The sequence below is a fragment of the Aspergillus brunneoviolaceus genome, assembly GCF_003184695.1.
Source record: "Aspergillus brunneoviolaceus CBS 621.78 unplaced genomic scaffold BO95scaffold_80, whole genome shotgun sequence".
NCBI classification, from domain to species: domain Eukaryota; kingdom Fungi; phylum Ascomycota; class Eurotiomycetes; order Eurotiales; family Aspergillaceae; genus Aspergillus; species Aspergillus brunneoviolaceus.
The window spans coordinates 160,528-175,656 of NW_020290810.1; the positions used below are offsets into that span (position 1 = coordinate 160,528).

General features: G+C 55.0%; 3 protein-coding genes and 1 non-coding gene across 4 annotated transcripts; 3 read left to right on the top strand and 1 right to left on the bottom strand.

The window, feature by feature from the left end:
* Window positions 1–1,513: 1,513 nt before the first annotated feature.
* On the top strand, window positions 1,514–12,517 carry BO95DRAFT_456684 (HbrB-domain-containing protein; the record flags this gene model as incomplete). The annotated part of the gene is made up of 25 exons (XM_025588423.1): window positions 1,514–1,559; window positions 1,618–2,204; window positions 2,255–2,856; window positions 4,585–5,710; window positions 5,744–5,746; window positions 5,786–5,890; window positions 5,915–5,917; window positions 5,942–5,975; window positions 5,997–6,073; window positions 6,110–6,262; window positions 6,287–6,311; window positions 6,336–6,508; window positions 6,539–6,682; window positions 6,704–6,841; window positions 6,893–6,937; window positions 6,959–7,042; window positions 7,085–7,162; window positions 7,211–7,250; window positions 7,306–7,414; window positions 7,468–7,950; window positions 8,521–8,686; window positions 9,348–10,009; window positions 10,139–11,336; window positions 11,412–12,177; window positions 12,489–12,517. 25 exons carry the CDS (start codon window positions 1,514–1,516, stop codon window positions 12,515–12,517), a joined length of 6,876 nt encoding a protein of 2,291 aa, XP_025437923.1.
* Window positions 3,436–3,526, top strand: BO95DRAFT_t270. Its single transcript has one exon. It is a non-coding gene; the product is annotated as a tRNA-Phe (tRNA).
* Window positions 12,518–12,653: 136 nt separating the features above from the next.
* On the bottom strand, window positions 12,654–13,312 carry BO95DRAFT_447079 (uncharacterized protein). Its single transcript, XM_025587538.1, has one exon. It carries the CDS (start codon window positions 13,284–13,286, stop codon window positions 12,798–12,800), a length of 489 nt encoding a protein of 162 aa, XP_025437924.1. The 5' UTR covers window positions 13,287–13,312; the 3' UTR covers window positions 12,654–12,797.
* A 402-nt stretch (window positions 13,313–13,714) lies between these two features.
* On the top strand, window positions 13,715–14,374 carry BO95DRAFT_447080 (uncharacterized protein). Its single transcript, XM_025587539.1, has one exon. It carries the CDS (start codon window positions 13,757–13,759, stop codon window positions 13,991–13,993), a length of 237 nt encoding a protein of 78 aa, XP_025437925.1. The 5' UTR covers window positions 13,715–13,756; the 3' UTR covers window positions 13,994–14,374.
* Window positions 14,375–15,129: the final 755 nt, after the last annotated feature.

The following is a 15,129-nucleotide window of genomic DNA, read 5'->3' on the forward strand; positions in this document are numbered from 1 at the left end:
AGTCCCACCAGCAGGCAATGCAAGGGACGGAATCCCGATCGGCAGACATGAGGCGAGGCATGATGGCCAGACCTGCAACTTCACGCCTCAACGCCTCGAAACTGGCGAAGAAAAACCGCGCAAGTCAGGCGACCGTGAGTCACTTTTGTCCTAGTCGGGTAATTCACTCATCTCTGAGCCAGCCCATTTGCAACAGACGGTTACGATTTTACCCGACACGAAAACGCAATGGGGTCACGTGCGAGCCGACTGGACAATCCGACCGGGGAAAAGGGGACCGGCCGGGGAGGGAGACGGAAATCACTGATCATTTATCGTAACTTACAGTGGTCTAGTCAGAAGTCAAGTGCGCCGGTCGTGATTACTTTTATTTCTTTTATTTCTGACTATTATATATAATATTTATTCCTTTACCATACAATTTGGAGGGCTCAGCTGCTTCAAGCGCACTTCTGCACCAAAAAGTTCATCATTTTGCGTGGAGGAAACCCAGAACAGGGTCTACCTCCTATTCTTACAACTACTGACTCTACTATTGAATCATCATTGCCTAGACAATCATCACTAATAACCAACCCACAGCGTCGCCGGCAACTGCCCCGCGGCATGACGTCTGTGCTCTTCCTCACACTTTGCGACTGACTGACTGTCTTCTTTCAACTCTCTTCACCGCATCGACCGCGCCCCCCCCCCGTTGGGTTTCAATGCCCATCCAACCAGAGTCATCTGTTGATCAATTTACTACTCCTGCTTCTACACTCCGTACTCACCACTGCTATCCTCTTCCCTACCAAAGATCCCCCCTCGTGAGACAGCCGGACCTGTCCGCTTCTTAGTGGTTAGCGACAACTTCCAACAGCACATCTACAAGTCAAGCCAAGAGAAAAAAAAAGGTTTCTATATACGGAGTACTACAGAGTTACACCCACACACACACTCTCTCTCTCACACACACACCTTTAGTCCTCCTGCTCCTTTTGTCCGCGATCGGACATCCCTGGTGGCCGAGTTCTTGGATTCTTTTCCTCTCCCTCCGGTTGCTTGCACAATTACTTCAGATTCAATAGTCAATTGGAATCATGTCGTCGGGTTTAATTCGTCGAGACAATGGCCACGGCAAGACTCACTACTTCGCCAGCGTAAGTTGCCATGCTTTTTGTTCATCGGGTGTTTGCATTGCACGTGCCTTGATTGGCCGCAACCTTTAATATATCTTTTCCTCTGCTTTTATTTTGGAGCTTGCAAACGAGGTCGCAGTGTGTCTGGCTTGTGGTGTGTGACACAAGGCCAGTGTCATGCTGGCTTTGTCTTATTAAAGACTTATCCCCCTAAAATGCCCGCTGGGGACATAATGCTGAGTTCCGGCGGGTTGTCGCAGCTCGCCACCCACCCACCCCATTGCTATTTTCTGCCACACAATTCTTAAACATGGCGTCGTCTGCGACTTTCTGTGTCTCGCCTTGGATGCTTATTTGCCTATCGATAGTCAGATGAGTCGAAAATATGTGTGGTCATGGTTGGCCTCCCAGCTAGAGGCAAGAGTCTCATAGCTGGCAAAGGTGCGTTGAGTAATCAAGTTCCCATGTCCGGTGTGGAGATAACTGACATCATGACCAGCTATGAGATATCTCGCTTGGGTTGGTATTCCTGCACGCGTGTTCAATGTCGGCACCTATCGCCGACAGGGCACACCGCAGCCAAGCGCCACGTTCTTTGACCCCCACAACGAGGAGGGCGAGAAGATGCGCCGTGCCGCGGCCGATGCTGCCATCACAGATATGATTCAGTGGTTCGATGCTGGCAAGGGAGTGGTCGCGATCCTCGATGCGACGAATTCGACGAAAGAGCGCCGCCGCTGGATCAATGAGCGCTGCCGAGAAGCTAACATCGAGACGTTGTACGTCGAGTCGATATGTGACGAGGAGGACCTGATTATGAACAACATCCTCGAGGTCAAGACGACCTCGCCGGACTACAAGGGGCAGGACCCGGAGGTTGCTGCCCGGGATTTCCGCGAGCGGATCCGCAACTACGAGAAAGTCTACGAGACCATTGATGACGGCGAGAAGAGCTACACCTACGTAAAACTCATCAACGTTGGCTCCACCGTCATCATTAACCAGATCAAGGACTATTTGTCCAGCCGACTGGTCTACTACATCCAGAACCTCCACATCAAGCCTCGCTCGATCTGGTTATCTCGCGTAAGTCTGACCATGCATGCATCTACACACCTGTACTCATCACCCTCTAGCACGGAGAGTCGGAATACAACTTGACTGGAAAGATTGGAGGGGACTCCAACATCTCTGAACGTGGAGAAGCTTATGCCAAAGCTCTACCTGGTCTACTGAAGAAGTCCGGTGTACCGCCCAACACGAAGATTGTGATCTGGACATCCACGTTAAAACGCACCATCCAAACGGCGCGTCACCTAGCTGCGGAAACTGGCTTCGAGAAACTGGAGTGGAAGGCATTGGATGAACTTGACTCGGGAGTCTGTGACGGATTGACTTACGAGCAGATTGCCGAGAAGTACCCCGAGGATTTTGCCGCCCGCGACGAAGACAAGTACAACTACCGCTACCGGGGTGGCGAATCGTACCGCGATGTTGTCATTCGCTTGGAGCCCATTATCATGGAGCTGGAGCGCAGTGAGAACGTGATCATTGTGACGCACCAGGCTGTATTGCGCTGCATTTACGCCTACTTCCTTAACACACCCCAGGAGCAGAGTCCCTGGATGGAGGTCCCCCTCCACACACTTATCAAACTTACCCCGCGTGCCTATGGTACGGAGGAACAACGGTTCAAGGCTGATATTCCCGCCGTGTCGACCTGGCGTGCTAAGGGCACGTCGGCCAAGCACCAGGAATACTCCACGGAAACCAAGGCGTGAGCATATTTTACAAGGCACAAAATAGAATTAACGAGACTTAGTTTACTCTTCATCTGCACATATCGGGGCGCTTATTGAAAACATGCATGCTGGTTGGGCATAACCTGGGTTGATCGATTCCTGCCAGTCTTTACCAAACATTCTTATTGTACAGTTTACATAATTGCTCTTTCATTCCTCTCTTGTGACTTTTCCATCTGTTTTCAGAAAGATTTGGGGCGCTGGTTTAGTTATCTGAGGTAGGGTTGGGTCTGCACCTCTTCTTCACATTGGTTGCAACCCTTGTGGACTTTTTATTGCCAACAACATTCACCTGTCAGTGGCGAAACCCCAAGGTTATGGCGTGGGGCTACTAGGTAGCTTGGCTGTGATCAATGCCAAACGCAGAAGCAATAAGATCAATCTTTTCAAAGCTCTGACACGTGTCTTCTCATCATAAGTGACATTCCAATCAACGGGGCAATGGCGCAGCTCTAAGAGTAAATTCTTCAATGCTCTATCAGAGCCAAAAGAAATGCGCCCAATTCATCAATTCTGGGACGATGGCGCATCTGGGAGCGCGTCAGACTGAAGTACCAACTTCGGCCATTAATCTGAAGGTGGCCGGTTCAAGCCCGGCTCGTCCCAACGTCTTTTTTCTGCCCTTTTTGGCTCTTTCTTTCTGTCGTGGCCTGGTGGGTCTACTTAGTGGTGGGTTTCTGAGCAGCATGCGCCAATGGCGGACAAGCTCAAGCCCGGCCGGAGGTGAGGATGGCCAGCGGTGAGCGGTAGATAAAGCCTCAGGCCGTCGATGACGGAAGCGATAAGTTAGATAGATACCTGAGACCCGACATCGACACCCATTTCTGTCAACTCTTTCAATTGATTATGGAAAACTTCTTATACAATACATGGTATGTGTCTGAAGTTCAGCAATGTCTGGTTCAACACAGCTCCAATTGCATCAAGATATGTATAAACGACCTGCGTCAAGTTCAAGACATCGTGGATGACTTTGGGTGCTTTCATCCAATGGCAGCTGTAGCTCGCCGTAGTGGACTTGGCAGGTCCGGATTCCATGCGGCCGGGCAGCTTCACTTATACAACCGAACCTCTCTCTTGTCTAATCATTTACTCCCTGCACAACACAATTTACATACCATTTTTTACAGTAACACGGCTCATTGAGAGCTGTCACCAGCAACAAGCGACTCCCTATCTTATCTCCTACTACACACCCAGCAACCCTTCGACTACCAACCACCTCAACATATCATGGCTGTGATCACCTCGGCCCGCTGATTCACCACTCCCCTCCTCCCTCTTTCAGCCCTCGAAACTCCACCGAGAAGCACCGGACATGCCTCCCCCTCCTTCCGGCTCGAAAGCAAGATAGAGAAAAAATAAAATAGGGACAGGTGCTACGCAAACCCGAGCCCTCATTCCACGCTACACATACTAGTACCTTACCTCGAGAAACCACCGTCAACCCCCGACTCGACTCGCCTCGACGTTCACACCGCAAACCCCCTAACCCTCGGGCGACAACTCAACAACGCGACCCGCCAACAGCCGACTTCTCTTTCCCTTTTGTGGTTTCTAGCGCCCGAACTCCCCCTCCATCCCTTCACCAACACCCCGAACCCGAAACCCGACGACCCCTCGGACGGTTTTTTTCCTCGCAAAGGGGGTCCGAAGGAACCTAGGGCCCAAACCATGTTATCCGCCTTCACCGCTCGACCGCTCGTCGAGTTCAAACCGCGCGATCGATCGCGCATCGAGTCCGTTCTCGCGTACGGGGACCGGGTGCTCGTGGGATTGAACAATGGGAGTTTACGGGTGTATCGGGTGAATGAGGTGGAGAAGGAGGCTGCGGATGGTGATGAGGGGATGAATGGGCATCAGGATGGTACTCAGGGGAATCATGGGGATGGTGGTGCGCTTGGGAATAATGTTAATGGGGGTGTTGGTGCGAAGACGGTACCCGCTCGTGATGCTGAGGGTGGTGTTGGTGGAGCGGAGAATGCGAATCCAGCGGCCAATGCTGCAGATCATGCGAAGGCGAATGCTACTCCAGCAGCCACACCAAATGTGCCGGTCAAACTGAAACAGACGGATCTTCTGCGCGAGGTCGAGAAGTTCTCCCGGTACAAGGTGGAGCAGTTGGCTCTGATCAAGGAGGCCAAGTTGCTGGTCTCGTTGTCGGGCGGGTATGTCTCGATCCATGATCTGCAGACGTATGCGCTGCAGGAGCAGATGACCCGCACGAAGGGGGCGTCGACCTTTGCGGTGACGTCGAATATCGTCAATGACTCCGAGACCGGGGTGCCGTCGATCGTGTCGCGGCTGGCGGTGGCGGTGAAGCGCAAGGTCTTGCTGTGGGTGTGGCGCGATATGGAGGTCGAGGGTGAGGTGGTGGAGATGACGCTGGTCAGTGGCATCAAGACGCTGACGTGGGTGTCCGGGACGAGGTTGGTGGCCGGGTTGGGGTCCAGCTTTGTGATGGTTGATATCGAGACGGCCAGCGTGACGGACTTGGTCGGCCCCGGGAGTATCGGCGGTTTGAATGGCCAGGAAACCGGCCGGTTGACGGGGGTCGGAGTCGCCAGTATGAGTTATATCGGCATTGGTGGGTCGGCCCCCAAGCCTCTGGCGACGAGGTTGTCCGAGGGCCAGGTGCTGTTGGCGAAAGATATCAATACCCAGTTCATCGATATCAATGGCGCGTCGCTGGGGAGGCGCCAGATCCCCTGGAGCCATGCGCCGGCGGATATCGGGTACTCGTATCCGTTTCTGCTCGCCCTGCATGACGCGTCCAAGGGGGTGCTAGAGGTGCGCAATCCGGAGACGCTGTCGCTACTCCAGTCGGTTCCACTGCCGTCCGCCAATATCTTGCATATCCCCCAGCCGACGATCAGCTTGGCCCATGCGGGCAAGGGGTTCCTGGTGGCGAGCGAGCGCACGATCTGGCGCATGGAAGCGCTGAGCTACGATACTCAGATTGACTCGCTGGTGGAGAAGGGCTACCTGGACGAGGCCGTGAGTCTGACAAGCATGCTGGAGGATGCGCTCTTGAGGGATAAGCAGGGCCGGCTACGTGCGATCAAGCTCGAGAAAGCGGAAGGGCTGTTTCGACTCCGGAAATATGCGGACGCGATGGATATATTCACCGAGATCTCTGCGCCACCGGAAACGGTGATCAGGCTCTATCCCATGATCGTGGCGGGAGAGCTATCGTCGGTCCCCGAGGAGCAAGAGGAATCCGAAGACAGCGCCACCGAGAGCCCGTCCAAGACCCCCGACAACCAGAAACAGGTGGATGGCAATCACACGGCGGATGCTGCTGTTGCGGCCACGGCCAAGACGCTCTCGCACGCCCCGTCGGTCATGTCGCTGCTGCGGTCCAAGACGGAGACATTCGACGATGCGGCCAGTATCCGGACGAGGATGACCGAAGACGCCAAGCCCGACAAGGCCCTCGAAGGAAATGATCTCAAGTTGGCGGTTCGTGAGCTGCAGAGGTACCTGGCCGATGTCCGTCGGCGGTTCCAGCGCTTCCTCAACCCCGATGGGTCACTGAAGGTGTTCGATCTGCCGGCGGACGCAGCCACAGATGAACTGACCGATTCTGTGATGAAATTGCTCGAGACCAGCACCAAGGATATCCAGGATTCCGAGTTCGGGGAGAAGATTCGCGAGAAGGCCAAACTCGTCGACACCACCCTCTTCCGAGCGTATATGTATGCGATCCCTGCTCTGGCGGGGTCTCTCTTCCGGATCGCGAACTTCTGCGACCCGGACGTGGTCATGGAGAGGCTCGAGGAGACCGGCCGGCACAACGACCTGATCGATTTCCTGTACGGCAAAAAACTGCACCGCCAGGCGCTGGAGCTGCTCCAGCGGTTCGGTCAGGCGGAGGAGGAAGAGGAGACCGCTCCGCAGCTGCACGGTCCCAAGAGAACGGTCGTCTACCTACAGAATCTCCCGCCGGACCGGATCGACCTCATCCTCGAGTTCGCCGAATGGCCACTGCGGGAGGACCCCGAATTGGGCATGGAGGTCTTCCTGGCGGACACGGAGAACGCAGAGACTCTGCCCCGGCATCGCGTGCTGGACTTTTTGCGGGGCATCGATGTTAATCTGGCCGTGCAATACCTGGAACATGTCATCGGCGAGCTGAACGACATGTCGCCGGATCTACATCAGCAGCTGCTCAATTTCTACCTGGACCGTCTGAAGAAGTACAGAAACAAGGAGTGGGAATTCGCTAGCGAAGACGACCACGTCGCGTGGCGAACCAAGTTCCTCACCATGCTCAGGTCGAGCACGCAGTACTCGCCAGCCAAGATTCTAAACCGTCTGGACCGCGACGGTATGTCGGCTTCTTGTCTCTCACCATCTTTATCCGCTGACTTGCCTTTCCCTAGATCCTGAATTGTTCGAAGCGCGAGCAATCGTGTTCAGCAAGATGGGGCAACACAAGCAGGCGCTGGAGATCTACGTGTTCAAGCTGGAGGACTATGCTAAGGCTGAGGAGTAGGTGATCACTGAGATAGAGTGAATCATCCCCACGGCTAACTTTCTCACAGATACTGCAACCATCTCCACAAACAGGACGATATAGCGTCTACCGAAGAAGGCGGGCCTTGTGTGGCTCTGCTGGCTTACGAAGAAGACAAGCCGTCGATCTATTTGACTCTCCTAGCACTCTATCTAACCCCGCCCCACGGATACAAGCCACGATATGGGCCAGCGCTCGAAGTGCTGGCCAAGCACGGGTCCCGCCTGCCCCCCGGGTCCGCGCTGGACCTGATCCCCGAAACCCTCCCGGTGAAGGAGCTCGACTTCTACTTCAAGGGTCGCATGCGCGCCGCCAACTCGATCCTCAACGAGAGCCGGATCGTGGCGAGCCTGCAGAAAGCCGAGAACATCAAGACCCAAGCCCAGCTGCTGGTGGGGGAGGGGACGGATCCCAAGCGGTCGAGATCCCGACATGTCACCATTACCGAAGAGAGGGTGTGCGGGATCTGCCACAAGCGGATCGGGGGCAGTGTGATCAACGTGTATCCAGAGTACGTCATTTTCTTTCCCTTTTTTTTTTGGAAAAAAAAGTTGGGTGCTGACTTGTGCCGCAGTAATACCGTTGTCCATCTTGGTTGCGCCAACCGCAAGCGGTCACTTTCATGATGTTGATGTCGGTGTCGTTGTAAATAGAAGTCATGGTCTTGTTTCTTGTGGTATCGTATATTTGCGTTCCGTCTTTTCTTTTCTTGCCTTTTTTTTTTTTTTCTCTTCGTGATCTCCTTGTTCACATATTTGCCATTTTGGAGTGGGGCGGACGCTTCCTGCACGATGATACCCGGGGGGGATAGCGATCTCTTTCATATTTTGCATCTTTCCTTTTTTTTCGAATCATATCACGTCATAGCCTCCCTCAAACCTCCCTGACAGTGTTCAATCTCATCATCATCATCATGTATTCCCGTTCACGGTCACACATCCACGTAAGCCCTAATTTGTCGATAGCGTAGTTCAGCGACGCAATTGTAGTTGGGCACCTTTCAGCCCCGCGCGCTCACAAACATGTTTCTGGTCGGTGGGATGATAGGTCCCGTTTTCTATGTGCACGTGCACCCCTCAAGCATCCTCCTCCTCATCCACAACCTCCTCGCCGTAATTGGCTTCCTCCTTGGCTTCCTTCTCGGAGAGTTGGCCGTCGGCGGCCCGTTTGTCCTCTTCCATCTTCTCCGTCAGAAAGATGTTGATCTCGTTTTGCAGGGCCGGGACCTGTTTGCGGAGTTCGGCGAGGTAGGTTATTTTGGTTTGGATGTGGGCGGGATCGGTTGAGGCAGATGGGGAGGTAGCAGGGAGAGGGGCGGCGATGGGTTGCGTGAAGGTTTGGGATTGTTGGTGGGGGGCTGTGTAAATTGCTTGGAGCTTCGTGGTTGTGGTGGTGGTGGTGGTGGTGGTGGTGGGGGTGGGGGTTGTTGAGGACATGATTGGGGTTTGGATTTTTCGGGTTTTTGGTTTGAGGGATTGGGATTGGGTTGTGGACTTTGCGTGGTGGTGTAGTTTTCGTTTTGAGAGAGGGGAGGAGGGTGAGGTGTTGGAGAAAAAGATACTGAGTACGGAGTAGAGAGCTGAGGGAATGAATGTTGAGGAAAAACGGAAAGGTGGGAGTGGGGGGAGGGATTGAATCGGGCTGGAACTGGAAGGGAAGGAAAAGGAAGGGAGGGTTCAGTAGGTAAAGTTTCAGGTTTCAGGAGGAGATCGACAGCCGGTATTAATCTATCAATTCGATCAATGGTTCAATGGTTCAATGGTTCAATGGTTGCTGATCTTCTCTCCAAGTCCAGGCAAAACGAGACTGGGGCAGAAATCCAATTCTGCAATCGATTAATTAACTCCATCCATACCTTCATTCCTTCTTACTTTCTCTTATTGTCAGATCATGGAGTCCAGGTAGTAGTACTGTACTGTACACTCATTCACTCACTCACTCACAATGTTGCGCTCGCCGGTTTCTCCAGAGAGAGGGACGCGGTCTCCGATTCCTCCCCCTCCTGCTTCTCAAAGTCCTCCCCCTCCCATCCCTCCTCTTCCTCGACGTTCCTTTGACGATTCCTACTCCTACACTTTCTACACCCGTCCTGGCTCCTCTGGAAGTGATGCCTCGTCGATGACCTCCAATGTGACCACCATCTCGCCTCAGCAATCCAATTTCCCGCTGCCGCCTGCGCCTACTACTGGCACTGCCTCTGCCTCTGCCTCTGCCTCTGCCTCTGCCTCGCCGCGGCCACCGCGTATCTCCTCGCTCAACACCGCCAATCTCACCTCCGCTTCTACTGCCTCTACTACCACTACCACTACTACCAACACCACCTCATCTGCGCGATCTCCCGTCTCCTTCATGCCGCATAATGAGATCCTGAGTCGAAAGCCTTCGGGACGGGTCGTCCCGGCTGAGCTGCAGCGACGCTCTCGTCACCACTCCCAGGGTTTCTTTGAACCATCGCTCCCTACCGCTTCTTCCACCGAGGCCTCTTTGTCAGCTTCTCGTATCGCGGCCCAGACGGCCATGCTTCAACAACAGCAGCAGCAGCAGCAGCAGCAACAGCAACAGCAACAACAGTCGCACCAACATCAACAACATCCTCAAAAACAACACCCACAACCTAACAATCTTCAACATCCCGTGAAACGACCCGCGACCGTACGAGGGGTCTCCGAAGACGGCTCCCGTTCCCGACGCGGCGGCAGCATCTCGCCCCCTCCCCCGCCTCCCCCACCCCCGACCTTCGCACCCCCCGGTTCGACAGCAGCCGGCGCGACTGGCGCATCAGCTGGGCAGCCATCCTACGCAAATGGCAGCGGCAGCACCAGCACCGCGGCTGGACACGCCCATGCTGCCACGACAGCGGCCAACGTGGTATTCCCCCGAAATCCAGGGCTCCAGCCCCCCGGGCTTGGGCTTGAGATCCCCCAGGAGCGCGAACACAAACACAAGGGCGAGAAGTCGAAGATGAAGCTCTTCTCGAAACCCAAGCACATCGGCATCAGTCGCGACAAGGACGGGACGGGGAAGGAAAGGGGCCTGCCCTCGCCAAGCAAGATGGGGTTTCCCAGTGGGGGCTTGTCCCGGATCGTCAGCGCTTCGACCACCAGCTTGGCGGAGACCTTCCCGTCGAACAATTCGTCCATGTACAACCTGTCGAATGCGTCCGCGAGCACCGTCGTGCCGGCGGATCGGCCGACGGGGAGCGAGAAAGAGAAGGACAAGGACAAGGAGAAACACAAACACCATTTCCTGTCGCGCCAGAAACTGAAGCTGAAGGATCGCGACGATCACTACAACCTCCCGCTATCGTCCGCGTCGAGTAATTCGAAGCCGTCAGACCCCAATGCACCGCAGTCCCTATACTCGTTTACCCCCGCGTCGCCGGGAGCCACCAGCACGACCTTCGGCAAGTCGGTGAGTGGGCTAGATCTGCTGCATGGCCTTCGTGAGAAGAAGAAAGAGGAAAAAGCGCAAGCTCAGGCGCAGGCGCAGGCGCAGGCGGAATCGGAGCAGATGGATTGGGCAACTAGTTCACAGGGGCCCGGAGGGTCGCCGGCTGTCTTCCCCGGGCCGTCGTCTTTGGGCAGTTCCTCCGGGCTGATCGCCGAGGCTGCGTTGCGGGAGACTCTCCAAGGGTTCGGGCTGAATAACATGACGCCGGAGGACGCTTGGGACTTTCTGAAGGCGAAACTGATGGTGATTTTCGACGGGGAGGACGTGCGCATTGCGATTGAGGATCTCAACAAGCTGGTTCTCGTCCATATCCAGCGATGTGTGCAGAAGCGCACTCCGGCGGCGGTGGTCGACGACCTGAGGGAACTGCTGGAGACCGGATTCGCTTCGCTGAACCATACCTTGAACGGGGTGCCGGATGAGAAGCTGGTGCCGCACCTCGTGCAGGTATGGATGCTCGTGTTCGGCACAATCTTGCCTTTCATTCAGGCCGTGTTCTTGCCTCTCGACCTGGAAATCAAGGGCTGTGGGTCTGTGATGAACCGGCGTGAAGCCAGTGAATTCTGGGGGTCCGCACGCAATGCCGAGTACCCTGGCTGTGAGCTGGATGTGCGCAATCTGGTTCTTGTCGCCTTCCGCGACCGAATCATCCTGCGTCGCTACGAAAATCTGAAGTCGACATTTTCACGCCTGAGTCTCGACAGCATCAAGCTCGGCACGGCGGCGCTCAGCGTCACCACCAAGAGCAGTTCCACCAGTGGCGGACGGCCTCCCACCGCTGCCTCGCTTGACGGCGGCGGTGCCGGCGCCGGCTTTGGCAGCTACAGCTCCCAGTCCTCGACGCTCCTCAACGCCCAGTCGGGGAGCTACTCCTCCGACTCGTTGCTCGGCCACAATAGCAACATCAACAACAGCAGCAGCAGTCGCAGCCGCGCCGCCTCCAACACCTCCTCCAACCCCGACCAGCTGATCTTCCAGTCTCTCTCCTCGCCGCCCCAGCGCCCGAGCATCATCCACCGGGCCAACGCGGCAGCCGACACCTCGCATATCATCACCGAGACCGTCGGCCGCATGCTGCAGTGCGTCAGCGTCCTGGCCAGCGTGCAGACCGGCGACAAGGCCCAGGAGCAGGTCGAGACGCTCGGCAAGGATCTGAAGCACAACTGGCTGGGCCGGGGGCGCACCGGCCGCGACCGGCGGGGGTTCGTGGGCACGAAGATCCGGCCGGCGATTGTGGCCCGCGCCGACAGTGACGAGTACATGAAAGATCTGGGCGGGCATGGGATGGGTCATGGCGATTTGGATGGACGACTGCATGATGGGCGACTGCATGATGGGCGACTGCATGATGGGCGACTGCATGATGGGCGACTGCATGAAGGGCGTTTGGAGATGATGAGTTTCTGAGTTTTGTCTGGTTGAGCTTGTCTGGTACAACATGATTTTCCCATACTTTTCTTCACTGCTCTTCCGTGGTTATTGCTTTGATGATGGGATTCGGCATGGCGGGTGTTTGTGTTTTGGGATAGGTGGGTCTTATTCAGTTTTTGGTTTGGAGCCTTAGTTTCTTTGAATGAATGATGGATTTTATGTGATTAGAGGAAGAAGAGAGACAAGTAGGCAAGTGAGCACTGATTTCGTATGCTTGTGCTAGTAGAAGGAAAGCAAACCATGCAGGCAGAAAAGTAGTCAAGGCGGGAAAGAAATCGTTTTCGTCATGTTTCCAGAGATCTCACCTCCCCTTCAAATTCCATATCAACCACGCGATAAGCAGAAAACGCCGAAGAAAGACACAAGTAGAACTTTCCCCCCTTAACTTTGAAGTTAGATACGAACACCTCCCTCGCAACTTCGGATGAGACGGGAGAAGTCCATCCTCTGAACCTGAACTAAAAGTAGAAGCATCACTTACACCACCTCTTCTTCATCCTCAGCACCATCCTCTTCCTCAAATTCATCCTCATCATCCCCATCCCCAGCACCCCCGGAAGACAGAGACGACGACAACAATGACGAAGAAGAAGAAATTGCCTCCTTACCCACCGCCACGTGCGCAGCACCAGCACCAACAGCCTGCCCCTTCCCCAGCTTCACCCTCTCCAACTCCTTCCACTTCTTCACCAACGTCGCCGCCGGGAACTTCCTCCCATGGCCACTAGTACTCTCCATCTGCTCCGCAATCATCCGCCACTTCTCCTGCGCGAACTTGGTCTCGACGGCCTCCTTCGTGCGCCGGAATAGTTCTTCCTGAACGTTTACGTCGCAAGTCAGCATAAGCATACCCCCCGATAACGTTTTTTTTCTGAGGGAGTGTGGGTGTGGGTGTGGGGCAAAGGGGCGGCATACATCCTCCGGACTCATCTTGGAGAAATTCGCCTTCATGGCGTTGTAGCGCATGCGCAGCGTCGACGCGCCCACGGTCAGGTGGGTGATGTTCTTCCAGGCGGTGTTGATGTCGCGCCAGGTGCTTTGCCCGTCGTCGCGCATGGTGAGGATGAGGCGGTCGGCTGGGGTGGCGGTTGCGAGGCTGGTGGGGATCGGGGGGAGTTTGGTTTTGGGGGATTTGCTGGGTGTGGGTGTTGTTGGTTCCTCTCTTGCTGCTGCTGCTGCTGCTGGGGTTTTGGTGGGGGTTTGTTTTTTGGGGGTGGTGGTGTTGGATGGCTGCTGCTTCTTGGGGGTGGATTTGGACTTAGCCTTGGGGTTGGATTTGGATTTGGGCGTGGGCGTGGGCTTGGGCTTGGACTTTGAGGTTTTGGAGCTTGTGCTTGTGAGGTTCTCGTCCTCGTCCTCGCCCTCGTCCTCTTCTTCCTGCTTGTATTCTTCGCTGGAGTCGGTGGGTGGGGATGAGGAGGAGAGGGAGGAGGGGGATGCCGAGGGCTCGGTTTTGGCTTTCTTGGGCGCTGGCGCTGGCGCTGGCGCTCCTGGGCTGGGGGATGGAGAGCGGGATTGAATGCTGCGCTTGCGGGTGGTCTGGGTTTTTGGTTAGTGAGGTTTCTCGTCGTTTCTGGTTTCTCGTGTCTGGGGGATTTGTGCTGAGGTGCTTGGTTGGTTGTCATCGTGACGAGGGCTCGGGTCTCATGGTCATGGTCATGTCACGGCCATAGTCATGTCACGGCCATGGTCATGGTGGTAATGAACGTTGCAGAACACTTACGCCAACACTCGCCTCACTCTTGTCCACGCTTCTCCGGTTGATGGGCGTAAACCCAGACGAGGGGGACGAACCCTCCTGGTCCGGGGGAGGTGACTCTGTCTCGGTCTTCATCGTGGTGTCTGTGTCTTGTTTGCGTGGCGAACTCGCTGATTGCCTTGGTGTGGTGGTTGGGTTCTTAGGCGAAGAGATGTTGATGGGATGAAAAGAGAGTGGTTGTGTGGGAGGTGAGGGTGTGGTTGTGGGAGTGTGTGGGAATGAATTCAGGGTTTGAACTCGGCGAGCAGGCAATAAGGGCTTTCTGTCACGGTTCAACTGAGAATTCACTCTGGGGGGTCCTTAGGCTGGGTGGGTGTGGGTGTGGGTGTGGGTGGGGGCTTCTCTCATTCACATGGCTCATCACGATGTCATCTTTCACTGGCTTCTCTCTTCTTAGTCACGACCCTCATCGCTGGGGACGATATCTGGTTTGTGCAGGTGATGGTCGGTCACTCGGGTCCTGAGGGAGGGGATTTGAGTGTTACGTGGGCTGGGTAGAGGGACTCGGCTTAAGGGGCAGTTGCTTCAGGGAGATGGGGTGTTTACATGGCTTGTGTGCTGGGGCTTGGGTTGGGATTATATTCATAGTTTACTTGTTGTGGGATCATGACATGCGTTGCGGAGGATGAATGTTTTCTGGCATCGTTGATGGTCATTTGATCCCAAGGAAAGCTATGTAAGGGTTACATGTGCTAGGAGGCATTTGACTCAAGGTCAGTCGCCATAGTGAGGATGGAGTATCTACATTGCTTGTATGTTGGACCGTGGTTTGAGATGGTTTAAACCCACAATTCATGGATTCATTCGATCTGGGTAGGAGATATTTGACTTGACAAGGGTGTTGCTGTAGTGAAGATGGAGTACCACATTGCTTGTATGTTGGAGCGTGGGTTGAGCTGGTCTCGAAACCAAAATTCATGGGTCCACTCTGCATGAATCTTGGAACTCGCCGCTGGGGATCGATATGTGCGTCGCTGATAACCGTGGTCATAGTGATGGATCTGAGTCAAGGTCGAGGGACATGAATGTGAGGTTCAAACCTTTAAACCC